The following is a 14,758-nucleotide window of genomic DNA, read 5'->3' on the forward strand; positions in this document are numbered from 1 at the left end:
TCTCAAATTTTCCTTCAACCGACGTTTCAACCGCACAAGAGCCAGCTTCTTATTTTCTGGTAGTTGTGGGCATGTCTTAAAGGGGAGGGGCATCTCCAGGTGTCCCTCTGAATTCTGATGATTTTTTTCATTCAGTAATTGCATGAACTGTATATCGTCTTGCGATATGCTCTTTTCTTTTGGGTTCGCATCTCTAAAGTCTAATTCAAGGGTTCTGATGACAGCAGCAGGAGTCAGTATTGGAAGTTCCTTAACAGATATACGATGACACAGACCTGTGACTTCTGTCGACTTTGCAACCTGTGGTGAACTACCAACAATACTCCAACCCAGGTCTATCCTGATGGCATACGGCTCATTATCACCTCCTGTAATGACTTGTCGTGGTGCTAAAGCTCTTAAGCAGTTGTAACCTATCAGAAGTCCAACCTTACAATCTAACAGCTCTAGTATCTCCTGTGCTATTTTATTCAGACGGATCCACCTTCTGGCAGTTTCAGAGGTAGGAATGTGGGAATGTTCAAGTGGGATGAAATCTCTGGTATAGGCAGGTGGCAAATTAATTAGGCCATAAGAAGCAAAACCCCTAACTCTGAGCCCACTAACTCTTTCACTTTGAATGACAGTAGTAAGCTTTAACTTGACCGGCTCTGAAACTACCCCCATCCTCTCCCATACCTCTTGATCTACAAAGGTGTTGCTGCTCTGGGTACCCTGTAGGGCATAAACTAAGGTCTCTCTCTCAGGATTGGTGACTGAAGAAATCCATACAGGCACTATCATTGATGTACTCCCACCATCGCCACTGTCTACGCATCAGGAAATGGAAGATGTGTATTCTTCTGCTTGCATAGCATGAGAAAATGTGACTGCTGCAAAAGAAGGGCGGTCTTCATGAAGTGGTGTTGGATGATGTTTTTTTTTTACATATGCTACAAGTGGCCTTTGAAATGTGTCCTTTCCTAAGACAGCCAAAGCACAGGTTATTGTCAAATATGAACTTTCTCTTGTTCTCCACAGACTTACTGACAAACGTTTGACATTTGTGGATGGAATGGCTTCCCCCACAACACCAGCAAGTGACTGGGTTTGAACATGAAGGTGCTGCACTTACTTTATTGGGTCTGTTTGAATCAACTGAGTTGCTTCCCCCAACACTGTATGTTTTCGGCACTGTGCTTGATTTGTCTGATGCTTTCTCATTTGTGATGAATGCATTAGCCTTTAAGCGCTTAACTTCTCTAAATGGCCTTTCTTCAGTGAGCTTCAAGGCATGTAAGGATGTTACAGGGTTGCATGCTATTTCTGCTTCTTGTGCCAGAAATTCAGCAAACTCCTTGAAATTAGGGTACTTCTCTGATTGTCTGAACTGCATTGTAACATGATGATTACAACGAGATGTCACACAATTAGGGAGTTTTTGTAGCATTTTTCGATTCTCTTCACAGTCATTTAACACCTGAAGCCCTTTGATGTGTGGCTTGGCATTGCTGCAAGCTGTCAGAAAGTCATTGAACTGTCTCAATTTAACTGACTCTCTCGAACAATCTTTGGCCAGTTATTCAGTTTTTCTCTAAAGGCACGCTGGATTGTGAATGGATGGCCGAAATGAGAATTCAGTGCTTCCCATGCTTGATCATAGGCTTCATCATTCTTTCTGTAAAAGCTTCCTTCCAATACAGATCGTGCCTCACCACTGACATATTTTTGTAGGTAGAACAACTATCAGCTGAATTTGTGCATCGCCGTTCTATCAATGCCTTGAAACTTGTTCTCCACTCTAAGAACTTAAGGGGGTCCCCTGAGAAAACTGAGGGCTCAGGTGCCCTCATTGTCTCATGTAGGGTTTGTACTACTGAGGCTTCCCTATCAGTATGGGTTGTTTGTTCCTCTTTCATTTCCTTAGTAGATACTGAAGGATGATTGGCTACCTCACTGCGTGCTGTTCTGCTTTCATTACTGGACTCACCTGAGTCAGCTTCAGAGTATGCTTTGAGCTTTGCAGCTATTACTTGAAGATCTCTCTCATTTTGCAATCTTTTAAGTTCTTGTCTTTGAGCAGCAATAGCCTCCTCCATCTTTATCTCTGCTTGCTTTGCAGGCAACTGTGCGGCACATTCTGCTCTTTTTGAGGAGATGCTTTGCTGTTCTGATGAGCAGCTTGAACGGTGACTACGAATAGCAGACTTGGAGCTTGTAGTCGAAAATATTAGCATACTCTTTGTCAAGCACCATACAAATTCTTTTATCTTCTGCATTAGCATCTAATTCCTCCAGCCCCACTTCCTCATACGTACTTTCATCAGCCCCATCAAATCAGTTGTAACTGCTGTACAAGAATCCATTTTTCTTCTAATCTCAGTTGAAGGTACTCATTGAGATCGTATAAGTTCATACACATTTTTCACTTGAGTTTCCAGCACTATCCATCAAGTCACTTAAGTCTTGGTCGGAGCACTCATCCTTAACTTTGGTACATGTAGTTTTTAACTTGTTCTTTCTATTGTTCGTACAACTTGATAAATTTACTCTCCTTCTGAGAAACTTCTTGCTGCTTAAGCTCCTGCATTTTTGGAGTTAACTTTCTCTCTCGTGAAGATTTCCTGTGTTTACCTCTTCTTGAAGTGGAAGCAGTAGGTTCTATCATTGCTAACTGAAGTGATTGTATTTTAGCATGAATATCATTTATGAGTGACTCTAATCTTTCCCTTTCAGCATCATCAGGTTGAGATCTTAACTATTCAGTTAAGCTAGTCAATTCTGCCTGAAGTGACTCAATTTTTCTCCATGAACTGACATTGTAAATGTTCTAACAAAACACTTTAAGTGCATGGTTACTTAATTACTACTCTCAGATCAAAACCCTTGTAACTATTCAACACTGTCACTAGTAAGGCATACACAACAATTAGTCTGTAAATTCAAACAATATACACACAAACACTTTTTCTTTCTTTTCTTTTTTTCTCAGGAATCCATAAAGATGTAAAGGTAGCACAGTCTAACCTGCTATTAATTGCAGAGCAGCACTCTTCTGCTTGAAACAGCAATGGAATAAACAAACACTGTTCTCTGAAGCCTGTGGAAAGGATACTTACAAAGCTTTAGTCTACGCAGCTAAATGTCGCCCTCTATTGGACGTTTCGCGGTACTTGCTTGGTGGCGACAGCTGCATAACGGCAATCCTCCACTCTGACGCCTTCTCTCTCCACGCCATAGCCCCGCAATCTTGCTTCGTCTTTGTCTTCGTATCCAACGTCTCTTCTGTACGCGATGCACCCGCGATCTTGCTTCCTCTTCTCATTCGACCGATGCCGTTCCACTCTAAGCTGATCGGCTTTGCTGCGTCACATTTTCACTAATAGCTGCACGGGTCCGACGAAAAAATGGCCACGCTTCATACAGATGTCTTTTGTTATTTATTTTTTCTCTCTCTCTCTCTCTCTGCAGACACCGTGAAAACTACAAGAAATAAAAACATAATTTTCAAATATGCATTTCTCAAGTTTCTCGTGTTAATGTCCACTGGTATATAATTGAATGACGCAACAGAAATACAACAATCCAACGACCAGTAATAACACATTACATTTTCCGTGCAGAGTGACACAAAACAACACAATATGCAATAAACACAAAGTAAATTACCGTGTGCGCCTCCCAGACCACATGCAAATTAAGAAACTATCTTGAGGCTGTATGTCCCGCAGTCTCTCTGCATCCGCTCCCAACTCAACAATGGTCATGTGACGCATCACACTTCTTAAAGAACCCTTTAGGCTAAACATTTCAAGGGAGTACTATTACCCATACATGGGTAATAGTACCCATGTTTTTTTTTTTTTTTTAAACATTGAATGAAATAACACTGGTATGAATTTATAACCAAAATATAAAAAAATATACATTTTAATGAGCGGCTTTACACATATGGCCCTGGTCTTGGTTAAAAATGTACGCTTTACTTTTTACATTTTGACACAATATCTCTTTTCTTTTCTTTCCTTTCTTTTTTTTCCCTCTTCTTTTTTTTTTTTTTTTTTTTATTCGTGGGTTATTCCAATGTCCAGAAACATACAAATAGAGCCTCAAGCGTACAATGGGAGAACGAAAAAAAAATGGAAAAAAAGAAATACATAAAAAAAATATAACTGTTAAGCAGGAAAGTAAATATACGCAGTAGAATAAGGAATCAGGGAAGGTTATTAACATAGTGCCAAAGAGGTGTCCATATCCACCAAAAGTCCTTAGACTTTTGATGTTTATCTTAAGTGAGTTTCTCGAGTGGAAGTAATATAGATATTTGAGACATCCACATTTTGAAAGAAGGTACCTGAGGGGATGACCACAGTAACAATATACATTTCTTTGCCAAATAAACCAAAATTAAAAACAGGTGTTTAGCACGCGAGTCAAACATTGTCTCCACTCCAATAGACAATAATAATAATAATAATACTACATTTTATTTAAAGGCGCCTGTCAAAACACTCAAGGACACCGTACAGTTGAATGATAGTCATAAAACAAATCAAGACACAATACAACAAAACAACAGCTATTTAACATACAATATTTAAAACTGATCAGAGAAAGCTAATTTAAATAGGTAAGTTTTAATTGTGGAAGAGATTTCCAGAGACGAGGACTAGCACAGCTGAATGCCCTGGACTCCATAGTGACTAAACGAACAGAGGGTACAACAAGAGAAACAGATGAAGAAGATCGAAGTGTACGCTCGGGGTGTAGATATGAAGCAATTCGGAGAGATATGAGGGTGCAAGATTGTGAAGAGCTTTGAAAAAGAGAAGCAGAATCTTGTACTCTACCCGATATTTAACAGGAAGCCAATGTAGATGATAGAGGACAGGAGAGATATGCTCATTGGAAGAGGTTCTAGTAATTATATGGGCAGCTGAATTCTGGACCAAATGAAGTTTATGAAGGATAACAGATACAATTCCAAAGAGAAACGAAATTGCAACTTAAAGAGCTCTTGTAAGAAATTATGTATTTTGGTCCAAAACGGGATGATTTTATCACAATTTAAAAGCAGTGAAGAAATGTTCCCTTGCAATTTTTACAATTAAAACAGAGACCAGAGGAGTTTCTATAAATCTTTTTTAGACGCAATAGTGCGAGATAGATTCTGTTAATACATTTTTAAGTAAGTTCATGAACCCCCAATGAAGTACACTTAAAGTACAATTTGTTACATACAGCAGACCAATCTGCATTATCGATTCTATGACCTATATTATTTTCCCCAAACACTCTTCGAATTCTCTAAAGAGGAAGTACATGTTTCAGACAAAGCATCATATAAACAGATATTAAGTAATATCTCTTTTCTTAAGAACAATTTCCACTCAACCTTCTGGTCCAATTCCCCTATTTTACCATTTTTCAAGCAAAACATGTCATTAAATATGTTTAGGGTAGAGACAAACAAGTTCCTCTTTTTTGTCATTGTCACGTATGTACAGACTCATTAAATACATACAAACCTCACAAGAAACTGCCAACTCCACTAAAATACTTGATTTATTTGGGTGAGTAAAGAGTGAAAAGAGAGAATGGAGGAAATTAGAGCACATGAAGAAAGAATAACGTTATGAGCTATATTTATCCTATCAATTTATTCTTTGATCTTCACTCAAGGAAGGAACGTGTAGCATAATGGAGATACCAAGTTTGACAATAGACAAAAACATTCCAACCCTTTATAAAAAAGGACCAAAAATGAAATTACTGAGTCTGTCCTTATCCTGGAGATCTAAACAATATAGTTCATTGTCCTGTGATGTATAGCAGAATGGCATTGGGAACATCCATGGTTTCATCTTTCTCCAGGATGATATCATAGGTGTCTAAGTATGACTGTCTCCTCTCATCCACCTAAGGAAAAAACAAACATTCATTTTTTTTTTTCAAAAAGAAAAAAAGAAAGAAAAAAAAAAGAAGTAGTACTCAAAGCTCATAGTACTGTTCCATTTTTTATTACCTTATCATTGAGGTATCCAATCTTCAGGATGTTTTTTAAGCCCAGGACTCCATCAGCCATGTTGAGATCTCCGAGGGAGTCTCCAAGCAACAGGACATTACAGCGGCTCTGGAGCTCTTTGAAGTGTTCAACATTGATCAGTGCTCCTTCCCGTTTGTTGTAGATGTGAATTAGCTCTCCTTTAAATGCTCGCAAAACACCCTGCACAGCCATAGTTAAACCAGAAGTTTTAGTTAGTCACACTCAGTGTTGGGGAAAGTTACTTTTAAAAGTAATGCATTACAATATTGTGTTACTCCCTAAAAAATAACTAAATGCGTTACTTAGTTTTTATGGAAAGTAACATCTGGGCTGGGATTGCTTGATTGTTCTTTAATTGGAAAAAAAAGAAAAAAGAAAAAAAGTTATTCTATTTTTGGTAAATGTAAAGGCCATTTCACACCATAAGTGAAATAAATAAGCCTCAGACTGAAGGAAATGCACATTCACACTTATACAATAGAGGGCACAACTCAGACAATAAAGTTCAGCACTCTTCAACAATAAAAACAAAAATGAAACACAAATGTAATGTTTATCTAAAGTCATTTTTGCTTATTAGTACGAATGCACCGATACCATTTTTTAAGGACTGAGTACGAGTACCGATACTTTTTTTCTAGTACTTGCTGATACCGATACCTATACATTTATTAATTTCTCTCTCTCTCTCTTTTTTTTTTCTGGTGATGTTGCCGTTTTCCAAGCAAAACACAGTCAAATCAAGTCAAATCAAGTCACCTTTATTTATATAGCGCTTTTTACAATGTAGATTGTGTCAAAGCAGCTTTACATTGATAACTGGTACATTGTTTGGCTGCACAGCAGCTCTTAAAGAATAGTGTCAATGCAGGCAGATCAAAGCACTGTTGAATATCAAATGTCAAGTCAAGTGTCCCCAACTAAGCAAGCCAGAGGCGACAGCGGCAAGGAACCCAAACTCCATCAGGTGACATCAGGTGGCAGACAAGTGGCAAATTGGTGTTAAAATGGAGAAAAAAACCTTGGGAGAAACCAGGCTTAGTCGGGGTGCCAGTTCTCCTCTGGCCAACAGTGCTTTGTTACAATTCAGGTTGCTATCATAAGTCCAATAGGATCGCAACATTAAAAGTATTTATTTCAGTTCCATCCAATTGAGGATCGTATTGAGGATCACGCCGGTATGGACGGTTGTTGAGGAACTGTGTCGTGGCTGTCGTGTCGATGAGGCCCTCACAGTGGATGATCTAGTTGACTCAATCTCTGCTGATACGTCAGGGCTGCGTTGTGGTCGTGTCAAGGTGCAGGTCCTTGGTCTCACCTGGATACGGCCCGGATCCGGTTGACTACGGTGAACCTCGGGATAAACAGAAAGACTAATATTAGCGTAGATGCCATTCTACTTCTGATGTAACGAGTACATCAGGTGTTACAGGAAGTGTTCCCGGTTCCGGCTGACCTAATTTATTAAGCCTAATAATCCTTTAACGGATTTGAAAATATAAATTGGTAATGTTATGTGTATGCCAGGTTAAAGAGATGCGTTTTTAGTCTAGATTTAAACTGACAGAGGGTGTCTGCTTCCCGAACAATGCTAGGAAGATTGTTCCAGAGTTTAGGTGCCAAATAGGAGAAGGATCTACCACCTGCAGTTGATTTTGATATTCTAGGTATTATCAGCTGGCCTGAATTCTGAGATCGCAATAGACGTGAAGGACTATAATGAATTAGGAGCTCGCTCAGGTACTGGGGAGCTAAACCATTTAGTGCTTTGTAAGTAATTAGCAAGATTTTAAAATCTATACGATGTTTAACAGGAAGCCAATGCAGTGTTGACAGAACTGGGCTAATATGGTCATACTTCCTGGTTCTAGTAAGAACTCTAGCTGCTGCATTTTGTACGAGCTGTAGTTTATTTATCAGGCGAGCAGAACAACCACCCAGTAGAGCATTACAGTAATCTAGCCTTGAGGTCATGAACGCATGAACTAACTGTTCTGCATTTTTCATTGAGAGCATATGTCGTAGTTTAGATATATTTTTAAGATGGAAGAATGCGGTTTTACAGATGCTAGTAACATGGCCTTCAAATGAAAGATTGGTATCAAAGAGCACACCCAGGTTCCTAACTGACGACGAAGACTTAACAGAGCAGCCATCAAGTGTTAGACAATATTCTAGGTTATTACGTGAAGAAGTTTTTGGTCCAAAAAATAGAATCTCTGTTTTTTCTGAATTTAGTAGTAGGAAATTACTGGTCATCCAATTTTTTATATCAGCTATGCATTCCGTTAATTTTGTGAATTGGTAAGTTTCGTCAGGGCGCGAAGAAATATAGAGCTGAGTATCATCAGCGTAACAGTGAAAACTAACGCCATGCTTCCTAATGATATCTCCCAAGGGTAGCATGTACAGAGTGAACAGCAACGGTCCTAGTACTGAGCCTTGCGGTACTCCATATTGAACTTGTGATCGATATGACATGTCTCCGTTTACTACTACAAACTGATAACGGTCAGATAAGTATGATTTGAACCATGACAATGCAATTCCACTAATGCCAACATAATTTTCAAGTCTATTTAAAAGAATATTGTGATCAATAGTGTCAAATGCTGCACTAAGATCCAGTAACACTAATAGAGAGATACAACCACGATCTGATGATAAGAGCAAATCATTAGTAACTCTAATGAGAGCAGTCTCAGTACTATGGTACGGTCTAAATCCTGACTGGAAATCCTCACAGATACCATTTCTTTCTAAAAAGGAACATAGTTGTGATGATACTGCCTTTTCTAGTATTTTTGACAGAAAAGTGAGATTTGAGATCGGCCTGTAATTGACTAATTCTCTAGGATCAAGTTGTGTTTTTTTAATAAGAGGTTTAATAATAGCCAGCTTAAAAGTTTTTGGTACGTATCCTAATGATGAAGATGAATTGACGATATTGAGAAGAGGATCTATGACCTCTGGAAGCATTTCTTTCAATAGCTTAGTCGGTATAGGGTCTAACATACATGTTGTTGATTTTGATGATTTAACAAGTTTAGACAATTCTTCCTCTCCTAAAGCAGTAAATGAATTGAATTTTTCCTCAGGGACACTACAATGCACTATCTGACACAATACTGTAGTAGACGGTTGCATGGTTATTATTTTTTCTCTAATATTATCAATCTTGCAAGTAAAGAAGTTCATAAAGTCATTACTGCTGCGCTCTTTGGAAACATCAGAAGTTGAAGCTTTATTTCTTGTTAATTTAGCCACTGTATCAAATAAATACCTAGGGTTGTGTTTATTTTCTTCTAAGAGTTTTGAAAAATAGGCAGATCTAGCAGATTTTAAGGCCTTTCTGTACTCAATCATTCTCTCTCTCCACGAAATACGAAATACTTCTAGTTTTGATTTCTTCCAGCTGCGCTCCATTTTTCTGGCTGCTAACTTTAGGGCCCGAGTGTGCTCATTGTACCATGGCATTGGATTAATTTCCTTAATCTTTTTTAAACGCAAAGGAGCAACTGAGTCTAATGTGCTGGAAAAGACAGAGGCAATAGTTTCTGTTGCAACATCGAGGTCTTCTAAGCTGTCTGGTATGCTAAGGCGATGAAAATGATCAGGAAGATTATTTATAAAGCAATCTTTAGTGGTAGAAGTGATGGTTCTACTATATTTATGGCATGGAGGCAGTTTAGCCGCCTTGACTAAATGTAGTATACACGAGACTAGATAATGATCTGAGATGTCGTCACTCTGCTGCAGAATTTCAACAGCATCAATATCGATTCCATGTGACAATATTAGATCTAAAGTATGATTACGACAATGAGTGGGTCCTGACACATGTTGTCTAACACCAATAGAGTTTAGAATATCTGCAAATGCCAATCCTAATGCGTCTTTTTTATTATCTACATGAATATTAAAATCACCAACAACAAGGACTTTATCTGCAGCTAGTACTAACTCTGATAGAAAGTCAGCAAATTCTTTGATAAAGTCTGTATTGTGTCCTGGTGGCCTGTATACAGTAGCCAGCACAAATGTCAACTTACATAATGTTACGTAAAGTACCATAGTTTCGAAGGAATTATATTTGAAAGACTTCTGACTAATACTGTAAATATTACTATAGATTACAGCAACACCTCCCCCTTTGCCTTTCTGACGGGCATTGTGTCGATAATCGAAACCTTGAGGACTAGACTCATTTAAAGTAATGTAATCGTCCGGTTTTAGCCAAGTTTCTGTCAAACACAGCACATCTAGATTATTATCTTTGATAATATCATTAACAATAAGTGATTTTGAAGAAAGGGATCTAATATTTAACAACCCGAGTTTTATCATTTGTTTAGCATTATTATCTCTATTTTTTATTTGTTGAACATCAATTAAATTTTCACCATTAAATGGGTTTGGAAGTTTTTTTGTTTTTACTAATTCGGGGTACAGACACAGTCTCTATTTGAAAATATCTAGGTGTAAGAGTTTCTATGTGTTGGGAGTTATCTGAATTTTCTGACTTCTGTAACGTGAGGCAGCTAGCAGACGGTCGGTTTAGCCAGTCTGTCTGCTTTCTGACCTGGGCCCCAGTTTGTCATGTTTCAGTTCTAAGACTATGTGCCATATTACTAGAGAGAAGAGCAGCACCATCCCGGGAGGGATGAATACCATCTCTTTTTAACAGGTCAGGTCTGCCCCAAAAACTTTTCCAATTGTCTATGAAACCTATATTATTTTGCGGACACCACTTAGACAGCCAGCCATTGAGTGATGATAATCTGCTAACTATCTCATCACTCCGACGAACAGGAAGGGGGCCAGAGCAAATTACTTCTCCTGACATTGTACTTGCGAGTTCACACACCTCTTTAATGTTAATTTTAGTGATCTCCGACTGGTGAAGTCGAACATCATTAGTGCCGACGTGAATAATAATCTTAGAGTATTTACGATTAGCATTAGCCGGCACTTTTAAATTTGCTTTGATGTCAGGTGCTCTGGCTCCCGGCAAACATGTGACTATGGTGGCTGGTGTCTCTATTTTCACGTTCCGTGTAATAGAATCGCCAATAACTAGGGCACTTTCAGCAGGATTCTCAGTGGGTGTATCACTGAGTGGGGAGAACCTGTTTGATGTTTTTATTGGAACGGAAGAGTGGTGTTTTCCGCGGCTAGGCCGCCTCACCGTTACCCAAGTGCCCTGCTGCGCGGGCTCTACAGCCGGAACCGAACAATGTACAGAGTTCACTAAGCTAGTCACATCCAAAACAGTATCTGAAGCCCTTGCATTCTTACTATCCTCGATTAAAGTTTGGATGCGTGTCTCTAATTCTGAGATTCTCTCTGTCAGCCTGACTATTTCCCTACATTTATGACATGTAAATCCCTCGTCGCTGACAGAGAGAGCTATGGTAAACATGTGGCAAATGGAACAGGTAGCAATGCTGGGAGAGGATGACATGACTCACCGTGTTTGTAGACTGATCCGACTTACCACAGCTGTTTGAAGAACGCGTTGAAAAAGGAGTGCACGAGAGACTGTTAACAAGTTAACAAGCTAGCGCTGCAAATGCAAATGCGTTGTAACAGCGATTTAGATTCAAAGATTACAAGCTAGCGACGTCAGATTAGTGTGGTAGGCAATATTACATATAAGGTAATAAAAAAATAAGCAACAATGAATAAAAGTAAGAGATTCTAAACAAAGCTATACGGAGTTACAGACGCAAACCAATCTGAGCAGTGAGCAGCGACGTGAGACTAATGACAGCTTCTTTATTATTACGCCAATGAAAAAAGTAATAATTTTTATGTGCTTGTCACAAACTTAAAGAACAAAAATTTCACAGTGTCCAATAACCTTCAAAAGGCATAATTACCAATATATAGGCTATAATTGTTATTATATAAAAATAAATTTACAAACAAATTACAAACAATACAACAAATACTATAGAGATACAAATAATTTTTTTTTTTTTTCAGATACAGTAGGTCTATTTACCATGTATACATTTATTTAATATGTTTTGTTGTTTTATTAACATTAAATGACAAATATTGGCTACGGTCCCTTTAAGACCGAATCCATGGATACTGACACACCCAAATGTTTACGTCCACTTAAGCCATAACCGACTGTATTTACATGAGATACTCCACACGATGGACATTTTGACAACTATGTGTGCATTTGACCATTCAGGCGTGAGGAGAACTGATCACGCGCTGGCTGAGAGAACTGGGATCTCGCGCAAGAAAGAAAGAGCATGCGCGAGAGAGAGCGCTTCTGGTCTGTGTCATTCAGCGCGATTCCGCCTATCCCGCCTTCACTAATCGATAACGAATTGTGATTGAAAGCATGCAGTTCGCAATGTGTGTGTTGTCATCATTAATTTTGAAGTATTTCCACACCTCTGAGGCAGACATTGTTTATGCTGCTGCCGCCGGTGTCTCTGTGCACGGAAAATTCTGTCAGTTACGTCACGTGAGGTATCAGTCTTTGGTATCGGGGGTATTTTTATGAGTACAAGTACACGAGCTTGGTAGGGGGCCGATACTAGTATCGGTATCGGTGCATCCCAACTTATTAGTATGGTTGAATTGGATCATCAAAGGTCAGCAGCAAAGACACTGGTTCATTGCGTAATATTATGAGTTTGCATTTCATTGTTTTTATTCATTTTGAGGAATACTGAATCTGTTTTTGTGCAAGTGAGATGAGTAAATGCCTGCTCACATTTCTCCACATTTTAGAATGGTTATGATAATTAAATATTTATCATGCAAAATTCCTTATCGTTTAGATTTTCAAACATCAGATGAGGGAAATATATATTTAAAGGGGGGCTAATATGATAATAATACAAACAGGACTACTGCTTTACAGCCTATTCATTTATGTGGAATAGAAAAGATAACAGGCAAATAAGCAACTGGATTCAACTTCGACTAGAGGTCACCCGATATATATATTGACAAGGATAATATCTTCCGATTTTTGTTATTTTTAATACAAGTTTTGAAAAATACTATAACAGGTTTACAGAATCAGGACGTTGCTATCTAAATAAATCTGTTTCTTTTATTGATTTATTTCAAGGTCAAATTATTATTATTTTTTATAAATATCATGTAAATTGTTTCAAATAAATTGCCTGTGTTATTGATTATAATTAAAGGTACACTATGTAACAAAATTTCAACATGATCAATCCTTCTTCCAAAACATGTTTTGTCTTCGCTATAGGGTAAGTGTTTATATTTTAGATATTTTTCTTGGGAGATTGCATACACACATACATGTCTAGTCATATCCGTAAACAGAGAAAAGTTGCTCTAGCTACTTTGTTTGGTGTGTGGGAGTGGCATAGGTTAGATGTCGGTTGGCATGGAGCACGCTAAATCTCGAACCCCCAGGGAATCACCCCTTTTAAAGAAAACAGAGGAGACTCTGCTGGCAAAAAAGAGAATGAGACACAGCTCATAATAAAAAGAAAAAAAACAATGGCTTGGGCTTCTTGGAGATGATGAGAACTGAGGGATTTGAAATGTTGTAAAAGTGACACAGAGATAGCATTTTTTTTTTTTTTTTATTACTCAACAGGTGAGTAAGGTGTTTTTTTTTTTTTTTTTTTTTTTGCCATTTGTAGCTCTCTATTTATTATAAAGCATTATCTATTATAAAGGGTCACTTCATTATGGTTGTTGTAGCTCTGTGCAGGAATTTATTATTTTAAAGGAAGTAACAAGTCTATTAATGGTGTTATGGCCTGTGCCTTGAGTGTGTGTTCTCCTGCATGTGACTTCATGTCTTTGCTAATCTTTCTCTCTGAGTCTGATTGTTTAGGTCGCCTCTTGCACCTGTGTCTTGTCTTACATGAGTGCTGATTAACTATATTAAGGACGCTGAAGTGGAGCATGGCAAACGAAAGGAGATTCACCAGCAAACAAGCTTTGTTGTCCTTATTTTGTTTTCCTTTTTCTTTGTGTTCTTTCTAAATTCTGGTTGTGTTAATTTTATACTTTGGAGTTGTCCCAGTGTTGTTTGTTTGTATTTGTTATCTTTCGTTAGTTATTTTAGAAACATCTTTGTTTTTTTCTTGTTATGATACGTGTTTCCTTTGTGTTATGTTTAGTTTCGTTATCTAAATAAATATTTTTGCATTGTATTTTGGATCATGTGTCCTTCTTTATGTTGCATTCCCCTTTCTTGCAAATTAAAATAGGAGTTCGTAACAATGGATATAGCTACAGTAACATCTTCAGCTAGTCAGCTTGAGATCCTTTCCATATTCATCCGCAGTGTTACACAGAGCTGAAGAGCAACCAAAGCAATGTTCTTCCGCAAAATTAGGGATATGCCTGAAGCCAAATACCATGTTTGGAAAGGAAATAACGCATTCTACGGAGCCCCTAAAGGGAGCATGGTGATGGAAAAAAATATGTGATGGGAGGAAAAAATATATTTCAATGCTTTTGCGTTCTTTCGCAATTATATAGACGGGTAATTATATTGTATATAATTTGTGTGCATCAGGGAGCCGCTATCTTTATGTGGGGTATTTAAATTGCTTTTAAATGCACACAATGTGCAATTATGCATACTCTGTGTATAGGGAGCGACGGTACTGACCACACATTTTCAAGATAAGATATTTGTCAATGCTCAATGTGTTGCACACCAAATTCTCCGACATCATCCATGATAATTGAAATCTGATGTATTTT

General features: G+C 38.0%; 3 protein-coding genes across 6 annotated transcripts in view; 2 read left to right on the plus strand and 1 right to left on the minus strand.

The window, feature by feature from the left end:
• Nucleotides 1–8,858, plus strand: part of fkbp10a (FKBP prolyl isomerase 10a) — a 225,411-nt gene extending 216,553 nt beyond the window's left edge. Inside the window, exon 11 of the mRNA XM_051872846.1 lies at nt 7,642–8,858. The gene's annotated coding sequence lies outside the window, so the exon portion shown is untranslated. The remainder of the gene's footprint in view (nt 1–7,641) is intronic.
• LOC127501094 (cytosolic 5'-nucleotidase 3-like) overlaps nt 1–14,758 on the minus strand; it is a 246,708-nt gene that overhangs the window by 149,796 nt on the left and 82,154 nt on the right. For 2 of the 4 annotated variants that reach the window (XM_051872890.1, XM_051872892.1), the window contains 2 exons: nt 6,005–6,205; nt 4,445–5,898 (listed from right to left, as the gene is read on the minus strand). The exons of the other annotated variants lie outside the window; for them this stretch is intronic. In XM_051872890.1, the coding sequence (XP_051728850.1) occupies nt 5,791–5,898; nt 6,005–6,205 (309 nt within the window). In that variant the 3' untranslated portion in view covers nt 4,445–5,790. Of the gene's footprint in view, nt 1–4,444; nt 5,899–6,004; nt 6,206–14,758 lie in introns of those variants that run through there. 4 annotated transcript variants of the gene reach the window in all.
• LOC127501085 (uncharacterized) overlaps nt 1–14,758 on the plus strand; it is a 194,373-nt gene that overhangs the window by 23,201 nt on the left and 156,414 nt on the right. The gene's annotated exons all lie outside the window — the stretch shown is intronic.

This window comes from Ctenopharyngodon idella, chromosome 19 (genome assembly GCF_019924925.1).
Source record: "Ctenopharyngodon idella isolate HZGC_01 chromosome 19, HZGC01, whole genome shotgun sequence".
Classification (NCBI taxonomy): Eukaryota; Metazoa; Chordata; class Actinopteri; order Cypriniformes; family Xenocyprididae; genus Ctenopharyngodon; species Ctenopharyngodon idella.